Consider the following 26286-nt stretch of genomic DNA (forward strand, 5'->3'; position numbering starts at 1 on the left):
AGGCCCAGGGTCCTCGCGCCCCCAAGTCCCTAGGGGTGAGTGCAGGGAGGGGGCGCCTACGCGGGCTGGCTTGTAAGCTCCAGGCGGCATTGACATTGAACTCCAGCCCCGGTTCGTTCGTGCGTGTGTGCGCGCGCGCGCGTATCCACGCGCGTGTCTGCGTGTAGGAGTCGTGGGCAGGAGGGGGGGGGCGGACTAGAAGCTGCAGCAAACACGGCCCTCGAGGAGCAGAGCCGAGCGCGCCCCCGAGCTGCGGTCCGCAGGATCTGCAAGCACCGAAGCCATTCATGATTTTGGTGACGTTATTCCAGGAGTGGGCGAGGGAGGGCGGGGCCTCTCGGGGTCGGGCCCCGCCTCCGCCCCTATAAATACGACTTCCCGGGCTCTTTGTGGGGCCGCGAGCTCGGTGGAGAACCCTGAGCTCCGTCCGCTCTGCCGAGGCAGCTGGCAGTGGGGCTGTCTCCGGAAGAGGGACCGCGGACGCCCAGTGCCCGCACTCCGCCGCCTGCCCCCCGCCTGCCGTGCCTGTCTGCGCCCGTGCCATCCTTACTCGGGACGCAGTGACCGTTTTTAAATCACAAGGGCGTGGGTCAGCCTCCCCTAGGACTTCATGTCTGTATATTTCCCCATTCATTGGTGAGTATCCTGCGCCCTCGGCGGGCATCCACCTCGCGGCCGTGGCTACGGGGTCCGGGCGCCTCCTCGTGCCAGCTCGGGTGCCAGGGGAGCCGGCGGCGGCGTGGCAGTAACCCGCCGCCCAAGCCCGTGCAGGAGTCAACGTCAAGGTTGCAAAGATGGGGGTGGGGGGAGGTGGTGCTGAGAGCATTCTAGACAAAGGAAGTGAACTCAAAGCCCTCACTTAAGGGGCGTCTGGGAAGGTGTAGATATGCTGGTGATGGGGTGTGTGGGGGGGAGAACCAGGGGTCACGTCTGAACCCTGCTAATAAAACTCCCTGTGGGGAGGGCTGCCGGAGCCTGGCCCTGTTCTGGGGGCTGCTGCTCTTCTCGAGCCCCTCCCCTTTTTCTTTTTGTTTGCTTTCAAGTCTGAGCGTCGAGGCCGGGGCAGCGGGGCTGAGCTGGTGCAGGCGGCGTTTGCCGAGCTCGGAGCGGTGCGGGGAAACGCTCTCCCGTCTCGGAAGGGTGGGGGTGGTTGGGGGGAATGTAACCCGTCCGAAGCCACAAGCAGCAGCCCCAGCGCACGCTGCACCTTCCCAACCCCATTCCCTCTCCATAGCCCTTAAAAACCGACGCGCTTTTGTGGGGGCTCGGGCTGGGGAGGAGCCGCCCTCCCCGGCCCGGCTAGAAGGAGCCAGGGCCAGGCAGGGGGCAGCGGAGGTTTGCACTCCACCGGGGATTGGGCTGGAAGGGATGCGCAGATTGCGGAGCGAGGCCCCGGGCCGCTGGGACTTGCGCCTGCGGCTGCTTCCTTCCTTCCTGCTCCGTGGAAGAGGAGGAGCGGCCGGGGTGCGAGCGCTGGCGGCTGCGGAGCGTGCTCTCAGGTGCGGGCGCAGAGAGCCCGGCCCCGCAGACCAGCTCGGCGCGTTCCTGCTCAGCCCAGGCACCCTCCAGAAAGTTCCTGCTTCTCACTTCAACTTTCCCGGCCGGCCGGCGCGAGGAGCGAGCGCCCCTACGCCGGGCGAAGAGCCTGGCGAGAGCTCTGTGCGCTCTCGCTCTTCGGGCCGAGTTCTTTAGGGGCGGCGAGGAACGGGGGACGGCAGTCTTTCCGTGACCCAGGAGGAAAATGCCCTTGGAGTCCCCGCTCCTGACCCGAAACTTGCCCCGAATCCCAGCATCTTCTCTTAGACCCCTCTCCTTCGGGGCTCCCCTTCCCCACCACCTCCGTGGGTGTAAGCAGCCAGGTGCCATATGGGTGAGACTGAAGGCTATTGGAGGCTTTGTGCCCGTGGCCAAGGCTCTGACCCCTTAGAGCTCACCGGGGTTATTATCCCCGGAGAAGTTAAGATTTGGGGTTATTTTATAGTTGATTGGCGCCTCCCATCCCCCCCCCCCCCCTCCTGATGAGCTTTTCAGCATAACTGTGAGATAGGCATTATTAGCATCTTGGTAACAGACACACCGGGCACCTGTGGCTCAGAGAAGTTATACCACTTGTTCAAAATCACACATTTTTGAGTGGCAGAGATTGGACCAGAACCTACTGTGTCCGTTCTCAGATCCAACGTCGTTTCTATTCTATAGTATCCATAAAATGAAGAAGCGTTTGGGACCCCTGTTCCCTTAGACATAATCTCTCTACAGCCCGTTCCATTTTTAATTTTTTTTAAAACCACGTGTAAAGGCAGGACAATATTGGGTGTTGTGTAGTGAGTACATTGACTCTGGTACCACTTGGCACCATGCTTTCGGGACCCTGTATGTGCCCATGGCGTGTGTGAGGATAATGGAATGTTTGTATCCTGCTTACAGAGTACAAAGCACTTTCACAGGTCTGCCATTGGTGGGCCAGCTTAGCCCCTCTGGAAATTTCCTTTGCGATCAGAGTCCGGGCATCCTTAAGGCTTTTTTTTTTTTTTTTTTTAAATCCAGGGATGTTTTTCAAGCTGTGAGCTTGCAGCTGCTGTGGCTGTGGCTAGAGAAGGGGGTTGGATGGCAGATGTGAAGCTTGCAGAAAGCTGACCCCTTGGGGCTTTAAGTGGGACATTTTGGGGAAAAAAAAAAAGCAACACCAGAGAGGAATTTAAGAAGGCAGTATTATTGGACTTGGTTTCCCTGAGGTTGACCTGTTATTATGATGTCACAATAATATGCAGTTCCGCAGGAGAAGGGTTGAATTGGTTTGTTCATACAGACAGATGGGCTCAGCTACCTACTGTTTAGTTTTCTTTCTAGTTCTGTCACTTAAAAGAAAACCCATCCCTCTGTGCCAGTGGAGACTAGTTAGCACAGGAGAGGAGGGACGAGGAGGTTGGCCAGAGAGGTTTTCAGACAATGGGCTTTGTTGATCCAGTTGAGAGCCCCATGCTCTGGCCTTGTAAGGCACTTCCTTCGGGGGGTGAGCTTGTTTTTCTGTGAGTTTTGTTTTGAACACCTCTCATCCTGCCTCCAGACACTCCCTTGATCTAGCAGCAGAGTGCACCGAGAGGACGAATGTGAAAGTGTGTGTTTGTTGACTTCTGGTCTGGGTTTCTTGGCAGCCCTGACTATCTGAGATCGGCCGAGATGACTGAGGTGATGATGAGCACCCCATCCATGGAGGAGATTGGCCTCAGCCCCCAAAAGGATGGCCTTTCCTACCAGGTGAGTTCAGTGTTGGGTTCCTTCTAGCTCTGCAGAGCCCAGTGGCTTTTGCGGGGCCTGGTGGCAGGCTTGGTTCTGCATCCCAGTGCCACTAATAGCTGTGTGACCTTGGGAAAGTCCCCGAATGCCAGTAAGCCTCAGTTTCTTTGTCTGTAAAATGGGGCAACCATAGTCTTCACCTCATAGACTTGTGGGGAAGATTCCCCATGATGATAGACTGTGTATAAGGCACACATGGAACCTGGGACACAGTAAGGATTCAGCAAACACGAGCCGATGCTATTAATTAGTCATCCTGGCGGCTGTGGACTCTCCCAGTCAAGGCAGCTAAGGAGGAAGTAATTTTCGCAGTCGGTTCAGACAGAACTTCCCCTCCCAGCCTGGCCTTGGGCAGTGGGAGCATGGCTGTGAGGGTCAGCTAATGGGGAAGGGTGGTGTGGTGGAGGAATAGCTGTGTCAAAGGCTGCTTTCTTCCGCAGGACGGTGGTTGACCAACTGATTCCAACCGAGTTCTTGTTCAAACTATTTAGAATTGAAGAGAGCTTTCCCCAAAGAGAGGCTCTCTCAGGGGCGCCATTGCTGGGATCTAGCTTAGAAATTGTCCTGTGTGGTGGATTTAAAAATACGATCTAAAGGACCGAAAATGTGGCGTAAGTAAGAGCTTTGGATCCTCAGCACAGCTCTTTCTGACCTGCCATGTTGCTCCTCCACTGCCCCCTGATGGAGGCGTTGAAACACCTGTGGTTACCTGTGGTGCAGATTTCCGAGGAGAGCACCTAAGTTATTACCGTACATTAGGAGTCTTATTTTTAAGGAAAGACCTTGGGGCTAGGGAAATTGTGTAGGGTGGCTGGCCCGGGGAAGAAAAATGGGGGGGGGGGGGCGGGGGGAGAAAGGAGTGATGGGCCCATTCAGCAGATATTAACTGCATGTCTGCTGTGGGCCATGCACTGTACAGATGATAGTGAGAGAGGAAAGGAGAGAGAGAGAAACATTGATTTGTTGTTCCACTTATTTATGTATTCATTGGTTACTTCTTGTATGTGCCTTGACTGGAGAGCGAACCCGCAACCTTGGTGTATGGGGATGACACTCTAATCAACTGAACTACCCAGCCAGTGCCTCATTCCCTCTTGACCACAGCCCTGAGGGGGGAATTCTGGTTTTACGGATGAGGAAACAGGCTCAGACTGAGTAGGTGGCTTGGGTCTGGAACCACAAAGCCTTGCTCTTCTGATGGATCATGTGTTTGTATCTCGAGTTGGCTCTTGACCAGGTTCCAGACTTGCTCCGGCTAACCATTCCTTAGAACCATCCCAGGGGCATTCATTTAGTAAAGGAAGAAACAAACAGAAAGCCAGGTGGGTGCAGTGGAGGGCGATCAACGGCTGCCTTGATGAAAGCTAAGGTTGGGTCAAGTAGATTGGCAGGGGACAGCGGAGTCACCCACAGGCATGCTGGGGAGGTTCAAGAAGACCCCTTTGCTTTGTCAGTGTGGCCTGCCCACTTTTTCTGGCTGGAAATAAATATTCAGGTGGCCTGAGGGGTTGTGGGGGGCGGGGAGAGGGGAATACCCTTTCCTGGGGGGTGTATGTCCTCTACATCCAGAGTGGGTTTGAGCGAGGCAATTGGCCCCACAGCCTGTAGGAGGGCAGAAGTTCCCTGGCTCGCCAGCTGGGGTGTTTTCAAGTACCAGTTTCCAAGCCACTGAATCAGACTGAATCCCTTTGTGGTTACAGGTGAGATTTTCTTTCAGTTCTGAGTTTGAGATTTCCATCACAGAACCTTTCCAAACACAGCCGTCGGTATGTGTGGTGTGTGCTTTTTACATTCTCCGTTTGAATGTGTCCCAGGATAAAAGGCCAGGTCCGACAGGGCACTTTTCTCAGGCCGTCGGGCTGGGTCTGAGGGAGAGGGCAGGTGACGATGGAGGACGGGGCTGCTACACGGGGTGAGGAAGCCTGAGTTGGGGCTGCAACGGCAGGATGAAAATCAAATCACCTCTGGGCTCCTGAGATGTCTTGGTGCTGCCTGAAGAAAAAAGGGCCCTCAACTCTTCCCTGTGGTGCTGGACGGAGGGCCACCATCCAGTTCTCACAGCCCTGCAGGAAACTTGTCGCTGCGGCCTAGGGGGGTGTGGGGGGGGGGGGGGGGACTACTGTCCAGTTCCAAAATATCTTTCCTAGAACTTCAAAGCACTCTTTGAAAGTTTCACAAAATTTCAGAAAGGCCTTCTGGTTGCCTGGTGAAGAGAAAGCTTGTCATCTTTAACCAGGCAACATCTATTGGCCACTTGTTAAGTGTAAGGCGCTGTGCTAGGCACCTGCACAGAGAGGGCTCAGGGCTCATGGGGGAAGCCAGCAGGTACATAACAACGGGAGCACAGGCAGGCTCGTGGAGCAATGCAGAAGCCATGGCCAATCCAGGTATGGGTGGCAATGAGAAGGCTTGGATTGAGGTCAAACTGGGGCTGGCCTTGAAAGAAAATTAGGACTTTGAGAAGGCACCTGCATCTCTAATCGAATTTTGTTGCATCTCCAGATACCCCCTGGCATGCCCCGTGGATGTCAGGTGCGGGACTCTGCAGAGAGCCGGCTTGACAATGGCTATCTGATGGGTATTCTCGGGCCCGCTCCAAGCTAGTGCCTTCCCATTAAACACGTTCCCACCAGCGCTCTGGGGATTGGCTGGGACTGCACTTGGCCAGAGCCGTCCACTGTGCATGCTCAGGCTGGGCTCAGATCTGGGGGCGGAAGATCTCAGAGCTCTGTTCTTGGCATTCTGCCTGCGGGTAATAATAGTACACGGCTTTTCACTGAGACCTGCTTTTCCAAGGAACGGAAAGTGGGAAGGAGACATCAATCCCGACTTGGCAGATGAAATAGAATCTGAGGCTTGTGATTTGACCTTGGAACAAGGTCGTAAAGTAAATAGGCACACTGGGCTTTGTCAGTCATTCTCCCACCTTCCAGGCCTACCCAGCACGAAGCTTTCCTGATTTCTCCGCGCCATGGCTGACCTCTTTCAACACCTGTGGCACATTGTGCTTTGAAATGATGCTGCACTGGGTTTTGAGGATTTGGGTTCCACTTTACCTTCCCCCTGCTCAGATCTCTGAGGGCAGGGGGATGACTTCTTACCCTCTTGGTGCCCATCAGCCTTCACCCTTCTTACACCCCTCCCAAATCAAGGTGCCCACTGGCTCAGGGCCTCCACAGAGCAGGTGGTGGTGGTTTCAGTGCCACCCAGTCTCCTGGTTCTAAAGCCAGCCAGCCTCGCTGCTGCCTCAGGGCCTGTGAAGGGCCTCCTTGGTCTCATGCCGGTCCCAGCTTTACAGAAATGCCTTGGTATCCCCTGAACGATTCAGGCAAGCCCGATCTTTTGTGCTTAGGACGTTAGTGCTATTTTGTGAGCATTGTCTAAAAATCGACAGAGCCAGTGCCTTGGTTTGTCTTAACATTTGTTTAGAGAGTCATTATGAGAAATTCATGTCTGTGTACTCACTTGGCATGAATGACAACACCCACCAGTTGGGTGAGTAAATGGTTACTAGAAAGTCTGAGTACATTTCGGGCTGGCTGTGGGTGGCAGCCAGCTCACGGGGCTGAGTGGGAGGGTCTCGTTGAGGATATTTATGTCCCTGATGGCTGCAACTCCCCCCGCCCCCCACACACACTGCATCTGTGGGTCTCCCGAGGTCCTGCCCTGGGATAGAATTTATGCCGTCTAAGGCCTTCTTCCTTTCCCTAATTCAAGGAGGCAGGTCAGGGCTGCTTTGCACGGCCCTGGCTCCAGGGGTTCTAAGCATGTGGCATTTGGAATGCCTCTCTGATTGGGTCTCCTTCCATGTTGCCCACGATTGGCCTGGGTCCTGAATAGGGAGGGGTCCTGAGCATTTGCCTGGGGACATGGATGCTGCCACAACCCCAGAGCCCCCCAGCACAGCATGCTGAGCTTCTCCAGGTTTACTCCCTTGCTAAGTCCCTTCTAAAGCATCTGGACCAAGATCTGATGACTTTATCCTTCCCTAGGTTCTTTAAATTCCTCTCTGATGGGTACGCGTGGCCCTTACCGGAGGCCCTTTGTGTTCCTTCTGCTGGTCTTGGTCACGCACTCCTACCACCTGATGCCCATCCTCCAGTCACACCGGCGGCCGGCTCTCCCTCTCAGGGAAGCCGGGAGGATGCGCTGTCACCCAGAAGGAGTGAGGTCTTCACACACCACCATGCCCCGTGCCCGTGCCCTCCCTGGGATCCACAGAGCTCAGAGCTTCCCTGCATCTTCCCCTGCATTTCCCACGACCGGAGGGAGGGACATCCTGGTATTTTATATGGTAGGGAGGAGGAACAGGGGGGGTGACCTACTCTTGCCACAGCCCTGTCATTTGCTCCTGGCAGTCCGAGCACCTCGGTTCTAGCTCCGCATCAGAACGGGTCTAAAGCACTCTGCTGGCTGCGCTCACCTCTCCCTGGACCGAATTCTCAGCCTTTTCTAGCTCCCTGGCCCAACAGTAGCTGGCTCCTTTCTCCCCCTCCTCACTCTTTATCAGAAGCAGGGATCAGGCTGGGTTTAGTCACTGAAGTCAGGCAGTGGTTAGAAATGCTGTCTTCACTCACATCTCCACGAGCCTGCCTTTCCCCGAGCCCCTCCCACCTGTTAAATGCACGTGTTGAAATATGTGATGGGTTGAGCTTCTTCTCTGAGTGAAGTTCTCAGAGAGGTTCCTGCTGCCTACCCCTGCCTCCGTCTCCCACAAGCCCCTGCTCATGAGTCTGTGCTGGGCATTACCTTTTCAACTACCTGCTTCCTTCTCCTCTTCGCCCCATGTCTTGTGGGTGACCCCCAGCTGTGGTACCCCGCACGTTCTGCTGAGCAGCCCCTTGGAAGCCCCGTGGTCACCAGGAAAGCATCTTTCACAACATCAGACTTAAAAAGGCCTCCGTCATCCCTGGAGAGACATAAAGCTAACATTCCAAAGCACTTGGCAGGAGACATCCAGCCATGGACACGACACGTTACTGGAATCGCAGCGCGTTTTCTTTCTCCTGCCCCGCCCCCCGCCACCCCAGCCCCTCCTTGGTACCAATCATAATCATGGGATGCAAGTCGGGCAGTGAGGGCCACAGGGCGCAGAAGCACAGGGAGTCTGGTGCTTTGGGCGGCGTTGTGTCTGCAGCCTGCTTCTTGGAGTCAGCACACGCTGTTCAGACCCAGCCCCCTTTCTACGCGGGGTCCGGCACCTTCCTTCCTAGGCCCGAAGCCTGGACACAAACGTAGTGTTCTCTGTTTGGAATGCCCCTGGGTGAGGGCCTGCAGAGGGCTAGAATTATTCCCGTGGGGGGCCCCCCTCCCCGCTACCTCTTCCCCCACCCCCCTGCTCACACACACCGTGATCACAACAGTGAGTCTGTAGCCCGTCCAGGGAGAGAACAAGCTCTCTTCACTTTCCGAGCCAACGTGGTGCACACTAGAACCATACAGCCGGCCTGCTCTCAAAGGGCCTGTGTTAGGCCCGACGCCTCTCAAGTGCTGGCGTGTTCATCGCGCCTGGAGCTGGGTCCGTGTCTTAGACTCTGCTTTGTTCCTGCGGTGCTCCACGCAGGGTCCTCCAGGAGCTGGCTGGGCCCTTCCCCCCTCCCTTCCCTGCACTGAGGACAATCCCTCTACCTTGGCCGCCCCATGGCGTAGACTTTTGTAGGATCAGCATTTTCTCTATGCCGCCCCGGTCTCCCATGTTGGGTAGAAAGGAGGACTGTACCATTAGGGAAAGGGATGAGTTTGGGTGGCGAATCTTGTGACTCGAGCCAAGAGCTATTCCTGGTGTCTAGTGAATGTCCTGAAATGATCTCCCAGGCCCGAGTCCTAAAATAATCCTCGGAGGGTATGAAGACAGCCCCTCATTCACACGGGGCTCAGAGCTGACGGGACTTCACTCCTTCCCAGTCTGCCAGCCCCGTGCCACCTCTGCCGCCTGTCGCCTCGCCACCTGTCCTTCCCCTGTCCCCCAGCCCACCTCAGGAGGAGGCTTTATCCGTAAAACCAAGCCTGTGGCTGCGGCTTCACTCCTCAGCCGGGGAGGGCCCCTTCTTGCACAGACCTGTCTTAGAGAAAAACCGCAGTCAGCCAAACGTTTCTCCCGCTGCCTTCCAGCGAGCACTTTGACCAAGGGGGTGTTTGGGAGCTCCCTCGGCCCCTCCCGCTGGAGTTCATTCCCGTGCACCATCAGAAGCTCCTTTTCAGTAAACTGTACAGAAGAGGCGCCCAAGCACTTAGCTGAAGCAGCAGCAGCGACAGCTTGCTTCTCGAGCAGGAATTTTATTGGAGCCAATGGAGAGGAAGGGCCTGGGTTTCTCAGGCAAAGTAGGATTGGCCTGAGCAACGAGGGTGTTCACAAACCTCAGTCCAGAGGTGGTTGGTCTCTGTTACTAGAATACCTTGAATTCAATAGTTGTCCCCAGGCAGAATTAATAGTCCACCTTCTTACTTTGCCCGTCCTGGATTTGAGAGGCATCTTGGTGTGTGTGTGTGTGTGTGTGTGTGTGTGTGTGTGTGTGTGTGATATTATAAAGGTAATATTCATTCCTTTTAGAAATGTAGGAAAAAATGTAGAGAAGTATAAAGAAAAGAACACCCATATTCTTATTTACTGAACCATTTTGGTATGTTTCCTTCCAGTATATTAATATGCATTTACATTTTTAAAAAACTGACATAACACTGTCTATGCTATGCTGAATCTTTTTGTTCACGTGCTATAATACTGTGACTGTGTTCCAGTAATTTGGTTTTCTTTGTAAAATGGCATTTCATTCTGTTATGTACCACTTCTTATCGCTGAAAATTTAGGTGGTGGCGTGTTTTGTTCTTATAAAGAGCACTGCTCCAAGCCTCATTTTACGTAAATCTCTGCCTAGTTCTGATTCGTTTCCTTGGAATAAATTCCTGGAAGTGGAGTTACTGATTCAAAGAGATTCAACATTATTAAGCCTCTTGATTACCTTAAAAACAGAAAACAAATCAAAGAGTTTATCCAAACATAAGCGCCTGGCATTGAAAGCTCTAGCAAAGAGGATCTCCCGGGTGTCAAATCTGTAGGGATGGAATAATGGAGGAGCTTTGTGGATTGAGTCAGAAAGGTGCTTGGTTATTTTGAAGTGGTTAGGAGATGTTGTACATCTTCCTCTAGTTTGTTAATTGCTTATTTTGAGCAGAGATGATAGCAGTTGATGATGTTAGGCAATTAGCCAGCATTGCAAAATAGCTGGTGATCATATTCTTGTCCCACAGTGGGTGTGTGGACAAAATTACACAAGTATATTTGTACAGGCCCTACTTATCTCCTTTATTCTATTAATGACATCAGAGTGCCATGTGACCTTAAGGAGGACCAGTGACGTTGCCTCAGCCTGGCGTCCCATGAAAGTTGGACAGATGGATGCTCCGTCCCCTGAGCCATCTTGGTATTTCTGGGGTCCCAGGTCTGGCTCATGAATGGTCATGGTTGAGAAATATTGCTTCCCTGAAGTCAAGCATGGACTGTGCTTTTAGAAGTAGATCTGAACATAATGGAGACTTGGGCCCAGGGCTCAGGGTCCCTCTGCCCAACCCTGCAGGCCCCAGGTGCTTCGCAGCGAGTAAGCAGCCTTGGCCATGGTCCAGGGTCCACATACTCCTGATGGTTCAAAAAGTTCATTTAGGTGTTACACAGACAAACTTTAAAAATGCCAGTGTAACTTTACGGTTGCTACCTATAATAAGCAATACTAGTTTCCCATTTGTGTGGTGATAGTTTTATATTTTAAACAATGAGTAAAGTAGAAATAGAATCGAGCCATATGTGTGCATGGGCGGGAAGGGATAAGGGCTTCCTGAGGCTGACATCACTGTTGTCACCACGAAGGAATTTTTTTTTTCTTCAAGAGTTGAATGTAATCCTCTTACTTGGAAGCATTCTTAAAGGTTCCCTAGTCCTCAGTGATGAATTCTGTATTCCTTTGGTCATTTGCCCCCTTGGATAAAACAGTTAAAGGTCAGATCCTTGCTAGCTGTTTTCCTTGGCATCCTAATATTGGAGTTTTCACGCCAGGTTACTTTTTAATACATAGAATGTTCTATGTCTATATTACTTCATGTTTTAACAAAGTGTTAAAACGGGAGGACAGCTGCCCCTGGGGTTCACAGAAACTTTCCAAGGGATATGACAGCAGAGAGCATTTTCGGAAAATCAATTTCCACATCTTCAACTTCCTTCTGTTGCTTTTCTAAAATTGCATTTCCTGGAGACGGGCTTCGTCAGTTTTCTCTTCCTACCTTTCCTATCACAATTGCCCGCCTCCCCCTTATAACAGAAGGATCTGCCCCTCCCTTTTCCCCTCCCCAATATTTTAAGGTGCTTTCCTTCAGGATATAGAAACCCTGGCAGCATCAAACAAATGAATCATTCAAAATGTTACTGTCTAGGAAGCTCCATAAATCTTCCTATCTATCACATTAAGAAACCAATCTAAATAATGTATCATTGTGCTTAATAACTATTTATGGTATGTTTACTGATCAGTTACATACTAATAGCCGCAATAAGCCAATTCAGAATTTTTTAAAATTAGTAAGCCTTGGGGTCATGAGACATAAAACCTTAAGTCATTTTATATACACAAATACATCTTTTTATCACAGTGAAGTATGAAAAGCTAATGACTTAAAACTCTCAAACATAAAAATATATTAAGGAAAGTCCTATAGGGAAGTAGACTGGAAATATAGTTTCAAGTGGAGAAAGGAATAAGATTTGACTTAAGAGCTTGTTTATGAGTTGTTGTTTTTTTTAAATAGGTGATTGTTGATATCAAATTGCTGTGGCCATCTGAGTGCATTGAAAAGAGTGGCATAAAAGTTTTATTTTAAAACGTTAAGATTTATAATATGTCAGAAGTTTTAGGTGTCAGTTTAGAAACACATGAAAGGAGACACAGTTTTTCAAAATTCTTTTAGGAGGGACCCAAACAAGATTGTGGATGTACACACTGTTCTTAGAATCAGAACTGTGGCACGATAGTCTCACGGGGTGGGAGGGCACCTGTGCGATTGTGCCAGTCTCCTGTCAGATAGAGGGATGCACACGGTAGCATGGCATTGGGTCACGTAGGAGCTCTTTGGATGCTGCCCGTGCCGGGGCGCCCAGACACTCTCGGCACGGAGGGATTATGGACTACGAGTCTGGGTAGCTGGTCTCTAATCTTGGCTTTGCCACTATCTGTGTCAGCTCGGGCAACTCGCGTCACCTCATTGGGCCTTGACTCCTCTGTCTTTAGGGGAGGGTGGATTGTATCACTTTTGTTATTAGAACACTGTGTAGTGAGGTGAAATCCGCCATCCTGATCCTAGATCAGCCCTGGAGTTAAAAGATCATCTCTCTTCCTTATGTCAGCCTTTCTGATACTGAAGGCAGCTTTTGGGTTCCCTTTAAAGCTTTTCCAGTTTTAAAATGTATTGACCTTCAACCTTGACTTATAGGATCCTCCTCTTGAGGGTTCTCTAGGCCAACGGTTCTCACACTCTGGTCTCAGTCCCTTTCACATTCCTAGAAATGATTGAGGGCCCCATGGATATTTGTTCATGTGCATTATATATTCTGATGATGTCTTCTGTGGATTATGTCTTTTTAAGTTGTATTTATTAATTCCTTTAAAATAATAAAACCATTACATGTTAAACATAAATACGTTTATAATAAAAACAAATCTATTTTCCAAAATAAGAAAAGTTTCGTGAAAAGAAAAGCATTGTTTTTCATTTTTGTAAATTTGTTTGGTGTCTGTCTTAATAGAAGATAGCTGGATTCTCATAACTGTTTCTGCCTCAATCTGTTGTCATATGTGTTATAGTAAATAAAGAAAATCTGGCTTATGCAAATATGTAGTTATAAAAAGAAGAAATATTTTAATAGCCTTTTAATATGTTTTTCTTTGCTATTTCACCTAGACTCAACCAGTGATGGTTTCTTAAAGGTTAGTGGCCAAGTGGAATCTGAAACCTTCACAAATGAACATTAAAGATCTTCCAAACGTTGACACATTTCATTATATAGTGTAAAAAAAAATCATATTTGTTAATGTCTCCACTGGCTTCATCAGAAGTCCTTCAAGTATTAGGAAACTGTCAAGCTTACAGTGGCTGATACATGTTTTCCAAAATTCTGATTTTTGTTTGAAAGCTCAATTTTTATCACTGGTAACAAAGACCATCAATCATTTTCTTTGAAGTGAGAGGCTCATTTTATTCATTTTTGAGAACATGTCTGCTAAGTAATCAAGTCTGGATAACCATAATTCGTTGGTCATTTTCTCAAGTAAAAATAGTGTTCCGTGGAAAAAGTGGCTAGTTCAGCTTACAACTCAATCACATAAGTGCTTTTTTTCTCCTCGAGACAACCATTGTGCTTTGCTATGCAGCAAAAGTATTTTATGCTGACTTTCCATTTCATCACATAGAATATTTAAAAAAACAACATGCACTTAAGAGTCAATATTTAATAAAATTTCTGCTCTGTTGCAAACATTATTTTTTTAAAAATTGTGAGCATGAGATGGCAAAAAATAGAATGACTACATGTATAGTTAATATCCCTGCATTCATTAACCCTTGCTAAGGGGCAGCAATTTCACCCACCATTGTTTTTCTACCACTAGTACAAGTGTCAACCCAAGAGAAAAGGCAAGTAACATCTTAGTATTGTTAAGAAAATAGGTAACTCCATGGACACTCCCTCTCTGAAAGAACGTAGGGAATTGAGCTTCGAGAACCACTGCTCTAAACTGAACAGAATATGTCTGACCAGAGGACAGCAGGGCCTTCGCCTTCCTGTGAGTGTGGACGGCCTCCGTGAGAGGAGTGGACCGCTGGGAATAGAGCCCTGTTTACTTCAGGGTTTTTTTTTAGCATCAATACTGCAGTTATGACCAACTGAAATGTCCAGGCCTCTTTTACAGGACCTACTATCAAGCAAGGCTTCCTGCTTGGGAAGAGAAAAAAAAAAAAGTTTTCACTTAAAGACACGGAAATCAGCTGATGACCTCAGTGTGGGACAAGGTGGATTGGAGGTGATGGATATCATCCGAGTGGAGATGTTTCACAGAGCGTGGGGAGGTGGAAATGTAGCTGTGGACTGGGAAACCAGCAGCCTAAGATGGACAGGCGAAGCCAGGAAGCTGCCTGAGGGTGGAGAAATCCTAGAATGACCCCGAGTCCAGGGAGGCACGGGGAAGATGAGGTTGGACAGGTCAGGTGAACCTGGGCAGGGTCATGAGAATCAGGAGAGTGTACGGCCCAACGCAGGCTGGCTGGCCAGGTCATGTGCTGCAGAGGTGGTGCCGACTGAGGCTGAGCGAAGGCTGTGGGCAGGGCGGTAACGAGGTCCTAGAGACTAGAAAGAGTTGTTCCCATACAAGGGTGGGTTGGTAGGGGTTAGGAAGGGACCCTAGACAACGATGGGAAGGCTGTGGGACCAGGCCAGGTCTTCAAGATTTTTGTCTCCAAAATGAAGAATGAGGGAATGGTTGGAAATGGCAGCCACATCAATCTGGGCTTTCTGAGAGAAGGGGGTGGGGCTGTGGGACATTTGGGTAGCACCAAAGGAGAAAGAGAGAAAGGGATCTGTCATTCTGCAGAGGCCCAGAGGTGACTGGGAGGCGTGTCTTCTTTCCAAAGGGCAATGATAGTATAGTTGATAGGATGTGGGTATTTTCAATCATCTAAGCCAGAGAGCTGCAGTCTTTTCTCATCGCCCTGGAGAACTTGGAGAACGTTCTTTAACATTCCAAAAGCCCCATCAGCTCGCTCGGCCAGTAGAGTTATCCGTAGCAATTAGTGCTAATTAATTGGAATTTGGAACTCTCATCTTGCAGGATGGGTGTGTGTTGGAGAGATGTTTATGAAAGGTGGTGTTTAGCCAGAGGATTTCCTTTTCTTTTAAGTCAAGGCTAGAGGCTTAAGCATCTTTAATTCAAAGGAAGGAGATCCAACAGTTGTTATTTAGCCTCAAATCTCTGTTGGAGTCTCCTGTAGGATTAGAAACACCAGAGCAGGGTGGGAGAGGGTGAGGTGGCTGTTCCATAGCCGCAGTCCAGGCGAGATCTGAGCCAGGTGAGAGTCTCAAGGATGGAGAAGGAGGTGACTTGCATCTCAATGGAAACTGGAGAATGTTCTTCCCTCCCTGAATCAAGGCAACAGCCACTCTGCCCTTTCGCTGTAATTTTTCTGTTCTTACCAGCCACATTTCACTTTGAAAAGTCAGTAAAATGTAAATAATAATGATGATGGTGATGATAAAATAGCAGGAGGGAAGTATTTCAAAGAACATATTTCTTGCCTTCACTTATTGTTAGGGGGCAAAAAAGCAGGGTGTACTTTTCATTTTAATTAGTTGCTGCTGCTCATTCATTCAGCCCTTGGAGAGCAGGATACTGGTAGAGATCTGCCCATTGTTAGAAACCAGCCCCTCCTAGGAAGGAATAAACACACAGAGCCAATACGTTGTTGTTCTGCAGGAGAAGTAAGAAACCCAGACTCTGGGGATCCGAGGGGCAGGAGGGGCCTGACTTACCCATGCAGTAGGCTGAGGGAGAGGTGCAGAATTGAAAGACCTCCAGCTCTAGGACTTCCATCGAGAGACCAGGATCTGGACAAGCCAGTGGCTTCCATCACAGCTGGCGAACCCAGGCCCTAGGGAAACGGGGGCTGGGAGGGAAGCAATGAGGTCAAACCATTTCTCCAAAGAACCTGGCCTAGAGTTTGTGAGCACAAGCCCAGGAGTGCTGCTGACTTGCTCCTGTCCTAAGCCATAGCTATTGACTTCCCAGCCCCTCACTTTGAACCAGTGGGGCACACGCCCCCCGAGGGGCAATTTGATTTTTAAGGGGGGCAATTTGAGAATGAGTTATTAACAGTGAATTTTTTTGCATTTCTTATGGTTCTAGGGGCCTCGTATACAGTATATAAAATACATATTGTGACATATTTATGCATTTCAGTTCTCTATTATATGTTTTGAAATTTATTTGATATTTTTTCATATCGCTTTATATTATTATTTCTTAAACAATTTCTTAGTGATTTTTTCCTCAGTACTTCAGCTGTCCTTTCGTTCTTTTATTTTTCTCTTTCATGGATGCTATGTTCTTTGGAAGCTTGTTTAGACCAAGTTAATGGCCTCTTAGGCTTCCTCCACATGAATAGGAGTTCACTTTTTGAATAATAAGAATTATATGTCCCCGGCGGGGGGTGGGTATCAGGATTTTAGAGATGCTTAGGTGGGGCATGGCCAAAAAAGGTTGGGAACCACTGCTCTAAATGGTCCCTGGAGACCCCAATTTTACCTAATAAGAACCATCGTTAGGAATTTAAAGTTTACAGAACATGTTCACAGATCCCTGTATTTTATTTAGTCTTTCCAAAGCCCCATAAAATGGGAATTAGCATTAACCCCAATTTATAGAGGAAGGGCTGGGGGGTGGGTCTCCACTTCTTTGAGCCTGACAAGTACCATGATGGCGCTCAACATGCAGCATCATGGAAATCTTGCAACAGTACTGTAACATGGAACTTCCCTCCTCATTTTACTCAGGAGGCAGCTGAGGCTCAGAGAAGTTAAAGTGATGTGACCATGGTCATGGAGACAATATGCCTTGGGGCCAGGTCACAGCCAGGTTTTCAGACTCCCACGGGAGTGGCCATTGCCCATAGCAGGTCGGAGGTGACGTTTCCCCCTCTGGAACCAGAGAGGGGAAAGGCATACACAGAAGCAGATCGCTATCAGTTCCTGGGGGAGCTACCTGATTCTTCATCTCAGGCCCTCTGCCCTACCTCCCCTTTCTATCCACCCCGGCAAAGAGGAGCAGGGTGTTGAAGCTCCCGGGGTCTCAGCTTGCAGAGCTGGTAATTAGCCCTTTGTGTCCAGCGAGCCACCTTTCATCCCCTCTACCTGCCGGTGTCCGCTTTCCCCGTGAGCATCTCTCAGCTCTTTGCCGAGCCCTCCGCCCTCTTTGTGGCCAGCTCAGGCTGTTTGTCAGGGGTGATGGCTGAGGGACGCACACATGCACACAGGGGGGAGGGCTGGTCCAACCAGAGTCACTCACATTTTCCATCCCAGGTGCCAGACATCTCTCTCCTCTCTCTGCCCCAGAGACCGCCAGGGTTAGGTCACCTGGCTTCGAGGCAGACAGTTGATAGCTAGGCCCCCAAATTTCAGGCCTTTGGAGCCTCGGTATTGCCTTTCAGGTCCCCTCCATGGCTGAAACGGGAGCTGACTGACTGGCAACTTTTATACTTAAGCCAAAAGCCTGCCGACTGGCTCCTCCTCTCCAGGGCTCGCCCTTAACCCCAGACTTCTCTGCTCCGAGGCCGCCTGTCTTGGTCCACCAGCCAAACATCCCGAATTTGCCTGGACAGTCCTGCTTTCACTGTCCTCCTATTTACACGCTTATGTTTGTGCTGTCCAGTGCAGTTGCTACAGGCATAAACATATTATATTTAAATATATCCTATACATTTATGCTAATAAAAACGAAAGAAAATTAACATTTTTAGCCTTGCTTCAAGCGCTCAGTGGCCACATGTGACTAGTGGCTACTGTTGGGCAGCGCAGGTAGGAAACACTTCCATTATCACAGAAAGTTCTGTCAGACAGCTCCGATCTACAGCCAGAAATTCTAGTGTCCCCGCATCCAAACCACATCTCACTGGCCGTTTCCTCCTCCTGGAAGGGCCTAAAGTTCCCTTGACCTTTCGACTAAACCCATTTGAGTTCCCAAAACGTCAGGGCCTCCTGGCATCAGAGGTCACCTGGCAAAGGATGCCCCGAAGACGTGGCTCCCATAACATTCACCAGGACCATGTTTGTGTACCTGCTGTTTCTACACAGCGGGATACCTGGGGCCCAGGGTATTCTTGATGTGTTTGATCTTCAACACATCACTTCATTTATAAAAGAGGGAACTTGGTGTCTATGAGTTTAACCCAGACCATCAGCCCCGACAGCCGAGAGTGACAGCTGGATTGTGGAATCCAGCACTGGCAGAGGGAGGGAAGGGCAGAGCTGAGAGAACCACAGCCTGCCCCATCCCTGACCCCAGGCCTTCACCACCCTATTGTCAGTGTCCATGGGTTGTGTATATATGCAAACCAGTTCTTTGGTTGATCTCTTCCTGCCCATTTCTTACTTTTTTTTCTTTTTTTGCTTTTCCTTGTCCAGAGAGAAGGGGCGCTTTGGGGTAAGCGGTTTAACCAGAAGCAGTTTCTTTTTGGAACAGGGGCAGTTCCTTATTCCCTGCCAGTTCCTGCAGGCAAACGGCATGCCGGGCTGGCCTGCCGCCTCGACCCTACCTGTCATGTGCTTGGCAAGGCTGACTTGAGTCCTTTTTTTCCACTGCCTTCCCCACCCCGTCAAATAGCAGTGGCAACCTCTCATTTTTCTGCTGCCCAGATGATTAAAAAGCATGACTTAGTGGAAAAATCTTGACCTCCTTAGGGTCAGCCTCTTCAGCAGCTGTCGGAGATAAGAGTACGCTGGCGAGATCCTGCTCTCCGCAAGGCTTTCTGTCCGTGTGCAGGGAAACGAGGAGCTGTTGGTTTCTGGGTGCCTTTTGTGTGTCTTTGGAGAGAGCTACAATTTTCAGGGTCATAAATTGGTATTATCTACTAATAAAATAAAATCTCTGATGGAAGGGTTAGATTATCATAGTGATTTCTTAAAATGGAATTAACAGGCTTCGTGAAAAAAAGTTTTATATTGTGTGTGTTGTTTTTTATGGCGCCTGCTTTGAACAATTCAGGGAGCAAAGTTCTCTGGCAGCTAAGCAGTATCAGAAGTTCACTGCTCAGACTTCCCCCAAGGACGTCAGAGACTTAATTGTGCAGCTGCTGGTATGAAAGGCATTGTGTGGAGTTATGTTAATTGCCGCGTTAGCATGGCTGCCTCTTGTTTGCAGATTGAACACTTACGGACTCCTGTTGAAACTGCTCTAGAAAGGACATTCAAATTAGACTTGAGCATGTGTCCTCAAAGCCTTTTATTATATTTGTATTCGCCAAGCACTTGTACCCATCTAGTGAGATACGGAAGGTCACTTCTTCTTCCAAAAGGAGAAACTGAGGAACGGGTGACTGAGAGGACTTGGTTGGGGTTATACAAGTGATGTCAAGGACATAATGAGAATCTGGGTTCTTTCGCGGGACACAGTTATCCAAGGAACACATTACTTGAAGTCCTTTAGGTCTGAGTTTGGGTCCCGAATCCGCTACTTCCCAGCTCCGTGGCCTTGAGGAAGTCGCTTGCCCTCTCTGTACTTTAGTTTCCTCATCTATAATATAGGGATCACACCGTTGCTTACTTCAGAGGACTATTGCGAAGACGGAGAATCTGATCTGGGGTGTGCAGATACACCTGGCATGTCTCCCATCATCATCATTATTTTAACACCCCCCCCCACCCCCCGCCTATTTTAGCTAAAGACCTGCTTCCAGCTTAAAACAAACTTCCATGTTCTCCACCCTTATTACCCTCCTCCTCCTCCTCCTTGTCCCTGTCACTCTTGCTCAGATGGGTGATCACAGTTAGATTCATATGGGAGTCACAGGGTGGGCACAGTCCTGGGCTTGCCGTCAGAGGGTCGAGGTAGGGGGCCGAGTCTGTTCTGGGCCAGGTGCCCATCTCCTCTTGATATTTCCAGCTCTTTCTCGCGTCCTGGAGATTTAGAATAACTGTATGGACTGGGAAGCTCAGCTGCCCGGAGGGTCATCATGGGGCCCCCAACAGCTGAATGAGCCATGGAAACCCTTAGTCTTGCCCACCCTCCCTGGTCAGTTTTCTGTCTGTAAAATTGGCATGTTCACCCAGGGGCATCCATTCATTCTTCAGAAGGTACAGGCATTGAAAACAGAAGATCTGGGTTTGAATCCTGGCTTGTCCACGTGGCCCTCAGAGCCTCAGGGTCTCACTGCTCTTGGGGGTGGTGAGGCTGAAAGGGGGTGATGTCTGAAAGCTTCATAGACAGTAGCATGCTTTCTACTTGTTGGGGCTCCCCTCACTCACTCTGAGCTTGTGCTTGGAAGGGCGCCTTGTATCGTCACACAGGGGAGGGGCTCCCGCTGCACATGAAGAGAAGTGAGGAGCGGCCCAGAGAGGCCCTTGACCCTCTCCCGGCTCAGCACCGGCGGGTCTGTGTGCACAGCACAGGCCGCGGGCAGGATTGCACCGCTGGCCACATCAGGAGGAGAAGGCCTGCAGTCGGGTCAACCTGCCCCGTGCTTTCTTCCAGCCCCACGCCCCCAGCCCCTCCCTTGCCTTGTTTTCCTCCTGGCTGCCATTAGGGTACTTTTTATAAGGCTTGTTAAGTCTTTAATGATGCCTGGTTGTGCAGCTGGCTTAAGGCTTAATCCCCAGCAATAGGGCTTTATTGGATAAATGGTTAATAATCACTTGTCTGCAGGGATTGGGGACGTTTCGGTGAGGCCCATGACTCCCGGCAGCCCCGTGTGACCTGTGACATGTTGGTGATTTGACTGGGACAGCATTGCTTGGGGTTGGGGTGCAGGAAGATGGGGCACCCTCATAGCACCACAGAAGGCCTGCGGTTGTAGGAGAGCATTTCTGCCTCTGGGGAATGGAGGCCACCTGTCTGTTGCCGTGGGCCTGTCGGGATCTGAGCCAGGCATCTCTTCAGATGTGTGTTTCTACCCACTCCTGGTTTTGCCTTTCTTTTTTTTTTGCTATTAACGAGCTGTGTGACCTTGAGCAAGTCTCCTGACCCCTCTGGGCCTCAGTTTCCTCAGCTATCAAATAGAGGGGTTGGAAGAGATGGCCTTGAAGGTGCCGTGTGATTCTGAGAGCCCCAGGATCCCAGACAGAGGCTCCTCTCTCCAGCTCTGGGATTCGTCACCGAGGACTGTGAATGGCAAGGGACCAGCAGCCCATCGGATTAAGTACTTAAGCTGCTGGGCAAAGAATTGGGTCAGCTGTAGTCACAGGGCAGTGTATGCGAAGGGAATACACAGAGGCCTCGGTTTTATGGTCTGGTTTGGGGTTTCTCCCACTTCTGGGCAGGACACACAGTAGGCATTTTTAAAAAGCCTCGTTGATGGGCCTCTGGAGAGAGAAGTCAATGCTTTCAGGTGTGGAGCCATCGAGGAGCCAGGAATTGTTCACAGATGAAAAAGGAGCCTGGGGTTTTGTCCCCAGCCTGCCTGTGGCTGGGAGCCACACCTCAACCCTTACTTGGCCTTGACTGTTCAGTTGAAAGGAGATCAGGACCCATCTATTGGAGGAGCGGGGGTGGTACTGGGGCGCGGGCACACGAGTCCAACAGACCTGGGTCTGAATCTCCTTCCACCACCCATTTCCAGGCGGCATGGCCTGGGCAGCCTCTTTCTCTAAGCCTGGGATTCTTTACGATAGTATCAAAAACACTTATTTGTCAGTATGACTATGTTAGTTCAAAATTATATATGTAAAGCACCTGGTAGCTGGCTCATGCAAGGTGTCAGTAATGATACTGGGAGGAGTTGTTGTTTTTTTAATTTAAAAATTGATTTGAGAGAGAGAGAGAGAGAGAAACACTGATCTGTTGTTCCACTTATTTATGCATTGATTGGTTGATTCTTGTATGTGCCCTGACCCGGATCGAACCCATACCCTTGGTGTATCAGGGCGACACTCTGACCAACTGAGCTATCGAATGAGATCTGTCAGACTGGCAGAGTGAAGTGCTTGCTGTAAACAGAGATGTGGCTTACTGAGGATGACATGGTTTTGAATTATTTTATCAGAAATAAAATAAAATAAAATAAATAGTGCAAACAGAGCTACCCGACCTTTTAGACTTGGTGGTGCTGCCCTGAAACCTTTCAGCTTCAAGCTGACGGATGCTTTCCCATGTTGCCCAGAATTCGCTTCCCGGTTGCTGTGCCCCTGCTTAGCACAGTCCATGGCATACCGCAGGTGCTCAGCCCTGCCCGCAGGTGTGAGGTGAAGGAAAGGAGTTGCACTTTTTAGATCTGTACGTGACCGGGCACTCGTTCTGCTTTTATTTCAGATCTTCCCCGACCCGTCAGACTTTGACCGCTGCTGCAAACTGAAGGACCGCCTGCCCTCCATAGTGGTGGAACCCACAGAGGGGGAGGTGGAGAGCGGGGAGCTGCGGTGGCCCCCCGAGGAGTTCTTGGTCCAGGAGGATGAGCAGGACAACTGTGAAGAGACAGCGACAGAGAACAAGGAGCAGTAGATTCCCACCGACTCCCTGCGGGTCACACCAGACAGCATCTGTACCTGAACTGTGTTCTTTCCCATTGTGATGGATGAAGAGAGTGGGCCACCATCATTCTGAAACGTCAGAGGCTTCCGTTTTGCTCCTGCCAATCACTGAGTTGGTCTTCTTTCCCTTTCTTTTCTTTTGTTTTTTTTGAACTGTGTCGAGCCCTGGAGCCCTCCGGGCCACTTTGCAAGGCCTTCTGAGAAAGGAAGCTGCTTCGAGCAGGGGTTGGGGTGCGGGGAAGCTTTGGTTTTTGAGATCAGTATCTGAACTCAGCACCTAGCGGCAGCGGTGGGATGCCAGGGGGCTCTGCGGGTGAGGGGATGGGGGGTGCACAGCGAGCAAGGAACATTTGGGCTAAGGAAACAAACACGGGACAAAAGAGAAAACGCACGGTTTAAGGAAACCATTGAGCAGAGAGGTGCAGCCAGGAGGTAGTTACTTCTCCGTGAGCGATCTCTCTGCTGCTGGGGCATCAGAAAGCCAAGTCTTCATCTCTCTCCAGCTTCCCCCACCGCCAGCCTTTGCTTTCCTTTCAGGTGTGTTGCCTGTTACAGGGGAGGCGGATAAAGGAGAGCAGTGCACCCCGGCTGCCTGCAAAGCCAGCTGGAGGTGATGCTCGGGAAAGGGAAAGGCCCCCCATTCCTTCTCCACGGCCCCTCTGCTCCAGGCTGTGGCAGGTCGACATACCTGCGGTAAGCTGGAGTGGTTGTTTTCAAGAGGCAGTGCTTTTGAGCTTCTCTTCCCTTATTTATCCTTTTTGCTCTGCCCTCCCCCCATCCCCCTCCTCCCCGCCCTTTTGGGAGTAGTGAGAGTACTTCCTGCCCTTGTCGGAGGACTGATGTGGACAATCGGTCCCCCACCCCCCACACTTGCTCTCAGTCTGAGCAGAGGCACAGAGCGAGTGGGGGGTGGGGGACTCTCCCAGGCTGGCCCTCCTCTCTCCTTACCATGCCCTCCCATCCCCTGGCCACAGCCATGAGGCCCAGGTGGCTTCCAGCCCTGCAGGGGGTTCCAGCCAGCCGAGTCAGCGGCAATACCCACTCCCAGGTGGGCTTGTGGCCTGATTTCCTGGTGAAGAGCAGAGGAGACTTTTTCTGTTTCTTGTTGGGGAGGTGAGCTAATTCAGTGTACATCCCGAGAGCTGGCAAAGCCCGGGAATTATTGGATGGGTGAGGAGGCTTTTGTGCAGCAGCCCGGGGATCGAGTGTGACCCTGAAGGGTGTCGTGAGATCCCTGGCTTCTCCCCTTGCGTTCCTGGATGCAGGTGGGAGGACGGCGTGGTGAGGGAGCATTGAACGGTGGTCCTCCTCACTCCCCACCTCCCGCCTATCCCCTGCAAGGGCACAGCTACCCGAGAAAGTTAGCCTTGGACTTAGAGCTTCTTATCACAGTTCAGAACCACCAGGAGCCGCCCGATGCAGGACACTCTTCATCTCTATCTCAGAGCGGACGGTGCCGCCAAGAGGTGGGCTCCAGAGCAGCCCTGGGCTGAACTCTGCCCAGCGAGGCACCCAGGTGAGCCCTCCGGTGTCCAGTCAGTCCAGGTTGACCGGGTTTGGACTTGCATAAAGGTTGTATTTAATACCTCAAGGTTCGTGTGGTTCTGGGGAAGGTTGGGCAGGAGGACCAGGGTGTGCTGTTGCTACGCCAGCAGGGTTTGGTTCTGGGCAGCCGACACTCTCCCATCCCCCCTGCTCCCTTCCTCTGTGTTGACTGCTTGTGTTACTCACACCGATCGATGGCAATAACTTCTTCCAGCTCCTCGAGGAAGTGGGAGAGCCTGCAGCCTGCACTGGGGGTGTCTCTCTCTTGCTCTCCCTTTCCTTGGGTTTTGGCTGCGAGACCCTTCCCTCCCACTCTCATTCCCTCACAGCAGCATTTCTCATCCTGTGCCTCCCTTGTGGATGGGGTCTCGCCTTTTAAAATCCTGTGTTTCCATGTCCCCTTCCAATGTGCTCCCCTGTGTCATCTGTCCGTGTGATGGGAACGTGCTTGTAAACTGCATAACAGACCTACTTTGTGTACATGTGTGTTTATGGGGGTGGTTTATTATTTTTGCTGGTCGCTAGACCCCTTTGTACGACCATGTGGAGTCTGAGCAGGCCAGATGCTGACAGCTAAAGTCAGGACCCTCAGCGGTGAGCCTGTTGGGGGGGACCCAGTCACTCTTGGACAAGTGGCTGAGCTCCTGTCTGGCCTCCTCTTTTTTTTTTTTTTTTAAGTATCTTGTGTGTATTTCTAACTGATCGTATTGAAAAAACAAACAAACTAGTATTTCAGTAAACATGCCTGTTGTAAGATGAACCTCCTGTAACTTCTATCTGTTCTTTTTTGAGGCTCAGGGAGAAACTAGCTTTTTTTTTTTTTTTTTTCCAAACTACTTTTTGTCACTGTGACAGTTGTAAATAAAGTTTGAACATGCTTTCCACTCTGGTCTGGTTTCCTTCTTTCCTTCCTGCTCCATTGCAGCGGAGAGAGTGCGAGAGAAACCAAGGTACAACTCTCAGAGGAGGCTGGGTAGGGGGGAGCCCCATGTGAGGTTCCTTACATATCTCACCTGCTGGACCTTCGAGGTCAGCCCATCCATGTTTTTATTTTATAACTTGGCTGAATGCAGGCAGCCTGTTTTTCTATGCCTGTGTTTCTCAACTCTGGATGCACATCAGAATCACCAAGAAATATTTTTTAAAAATATACAAATACCTGTACCCTACACCCTGGAGGTGGCTTTCAATAGGCCGGCATGAGGCTGAAGCATTAGTATATTTTAGAATTACCTGGGGAGATTTTAATACACAATTTCAAGCCACCATTCTAATGGAAGAGAAATACCCAAGATCCTTTATAATAAAAGGCTAATATGCAAATCGACTGAACAGCAGAACGACCAGTTGCTATGATGCACACCGACCGCCAGAAGGCAGCCGCATTGCCCCCTGGTGCTCAGTGCGCTCCCACAGGGGGAGGGCCGCTCAGCCAGAAGCGGGGCTCATGGCTGGTGAGTGCAATGGTGGTGGCGGGAGCCTCTCCTGCCTCCGCGACAGTGCTAAGGATGTCTGACTGGTGGGGAGCAGGCCTAAGCCATCAGTTGGACATCCCCCGAGGTCTCCCAGACCGCAAGAGGGCATAGGCTGGGCTGAGGGACCCTCCTGAGTGCACAAATATCGTGCACCGGGCCTCTAGTATATTATAAGTTTGTTCACAAAAACTAGGGGTGAATGGAAGGGTGTGTATGTAGCTAAAGAAAGTGCCAGTACTCATTGAGACCATTTATTGAGTGCCTACCACTTATTGGGCATTTTGAGAGGTTTGGGCTAAACAAAATAGCAATGGTCCCAGCCCTCATGGCATTGCTTTAGTGTACATTTCAATGACAAGTATGGTGAGTACAAGGCAGGAAAAATAGGGTGCTCTGATAGGTCAGTTGGATCTAAGATCAATATATTAAAAATTAACTGTATTTCTATATAATAGCAATAAATGATTGGAAGTTGAAATTTAAAATACCACTTACATTAGCCTCAAAAAATATAAACTTTAGTGATAGATCTTCAAAAGATGTGCAAAATCTCTTCAATGAAAATTACAAAACACTGCTGGGATAAATGAAATAAGACCTACATAAACAGAGAGGTATACTATGTTCATTGGTCTGAGAACATAATGTTAAGATGTCATTTTCTCCAAGTTGTCCTATGGATTCAACATGCTCCAAATCCCAGGA

At 50.2% G+C, this 26286-nt stretch overlaps 1 protein-coding gene across 2 annotated transcripts in view; it reads left to right on the forward strand.

Moving 5' to 3' along the window:
- LBH (LBH regulator of WNT signaling pathway) overlaps positions 1–24990 on the forward strand; it is a 30159-nt gene extending 5169 nt beyond the window's left edge. Inside the window, exons 1-3 of one of the 2 annotated variants that reach the window (XM_079792625.1) lie at positions 405–636; positions 3156–3258; positions 22344–24990. In XM_079792625.1, the coding sequence (XP_079648751.1) occupies positions 611–636; positions 3156–3258; positions 22344–22532 (318 nt within the window). In that variant the 5' untranslated portion in view covers positions 405–610 and the 3' untranslated portion in view covers positions 22533–24990. Of the gene's footprint in view, positions 1–404; positions 637–3155; positions 3259–22343 lie in introns of those variants that run through there. The other variant, XM_079792626.1, reaches the window with a different exon arrangement.
- The last annotated feature ends 1296 nt before the right edge of the window (positions 24991–26286 follow it).

Source organism: Cnephaeus nilssonii (assembly GCF_951640355.1).
Source record: "Cnephaeus nilssonii genome assembly, chromosome: 15".
Classification (NCBI taxonomy): Eukaryota; Metazoa; Chordata; class Mammalia; order Chiroptera; family Vespertilionidae; genus Cnephaeus; species Cnephaeus nilssonii.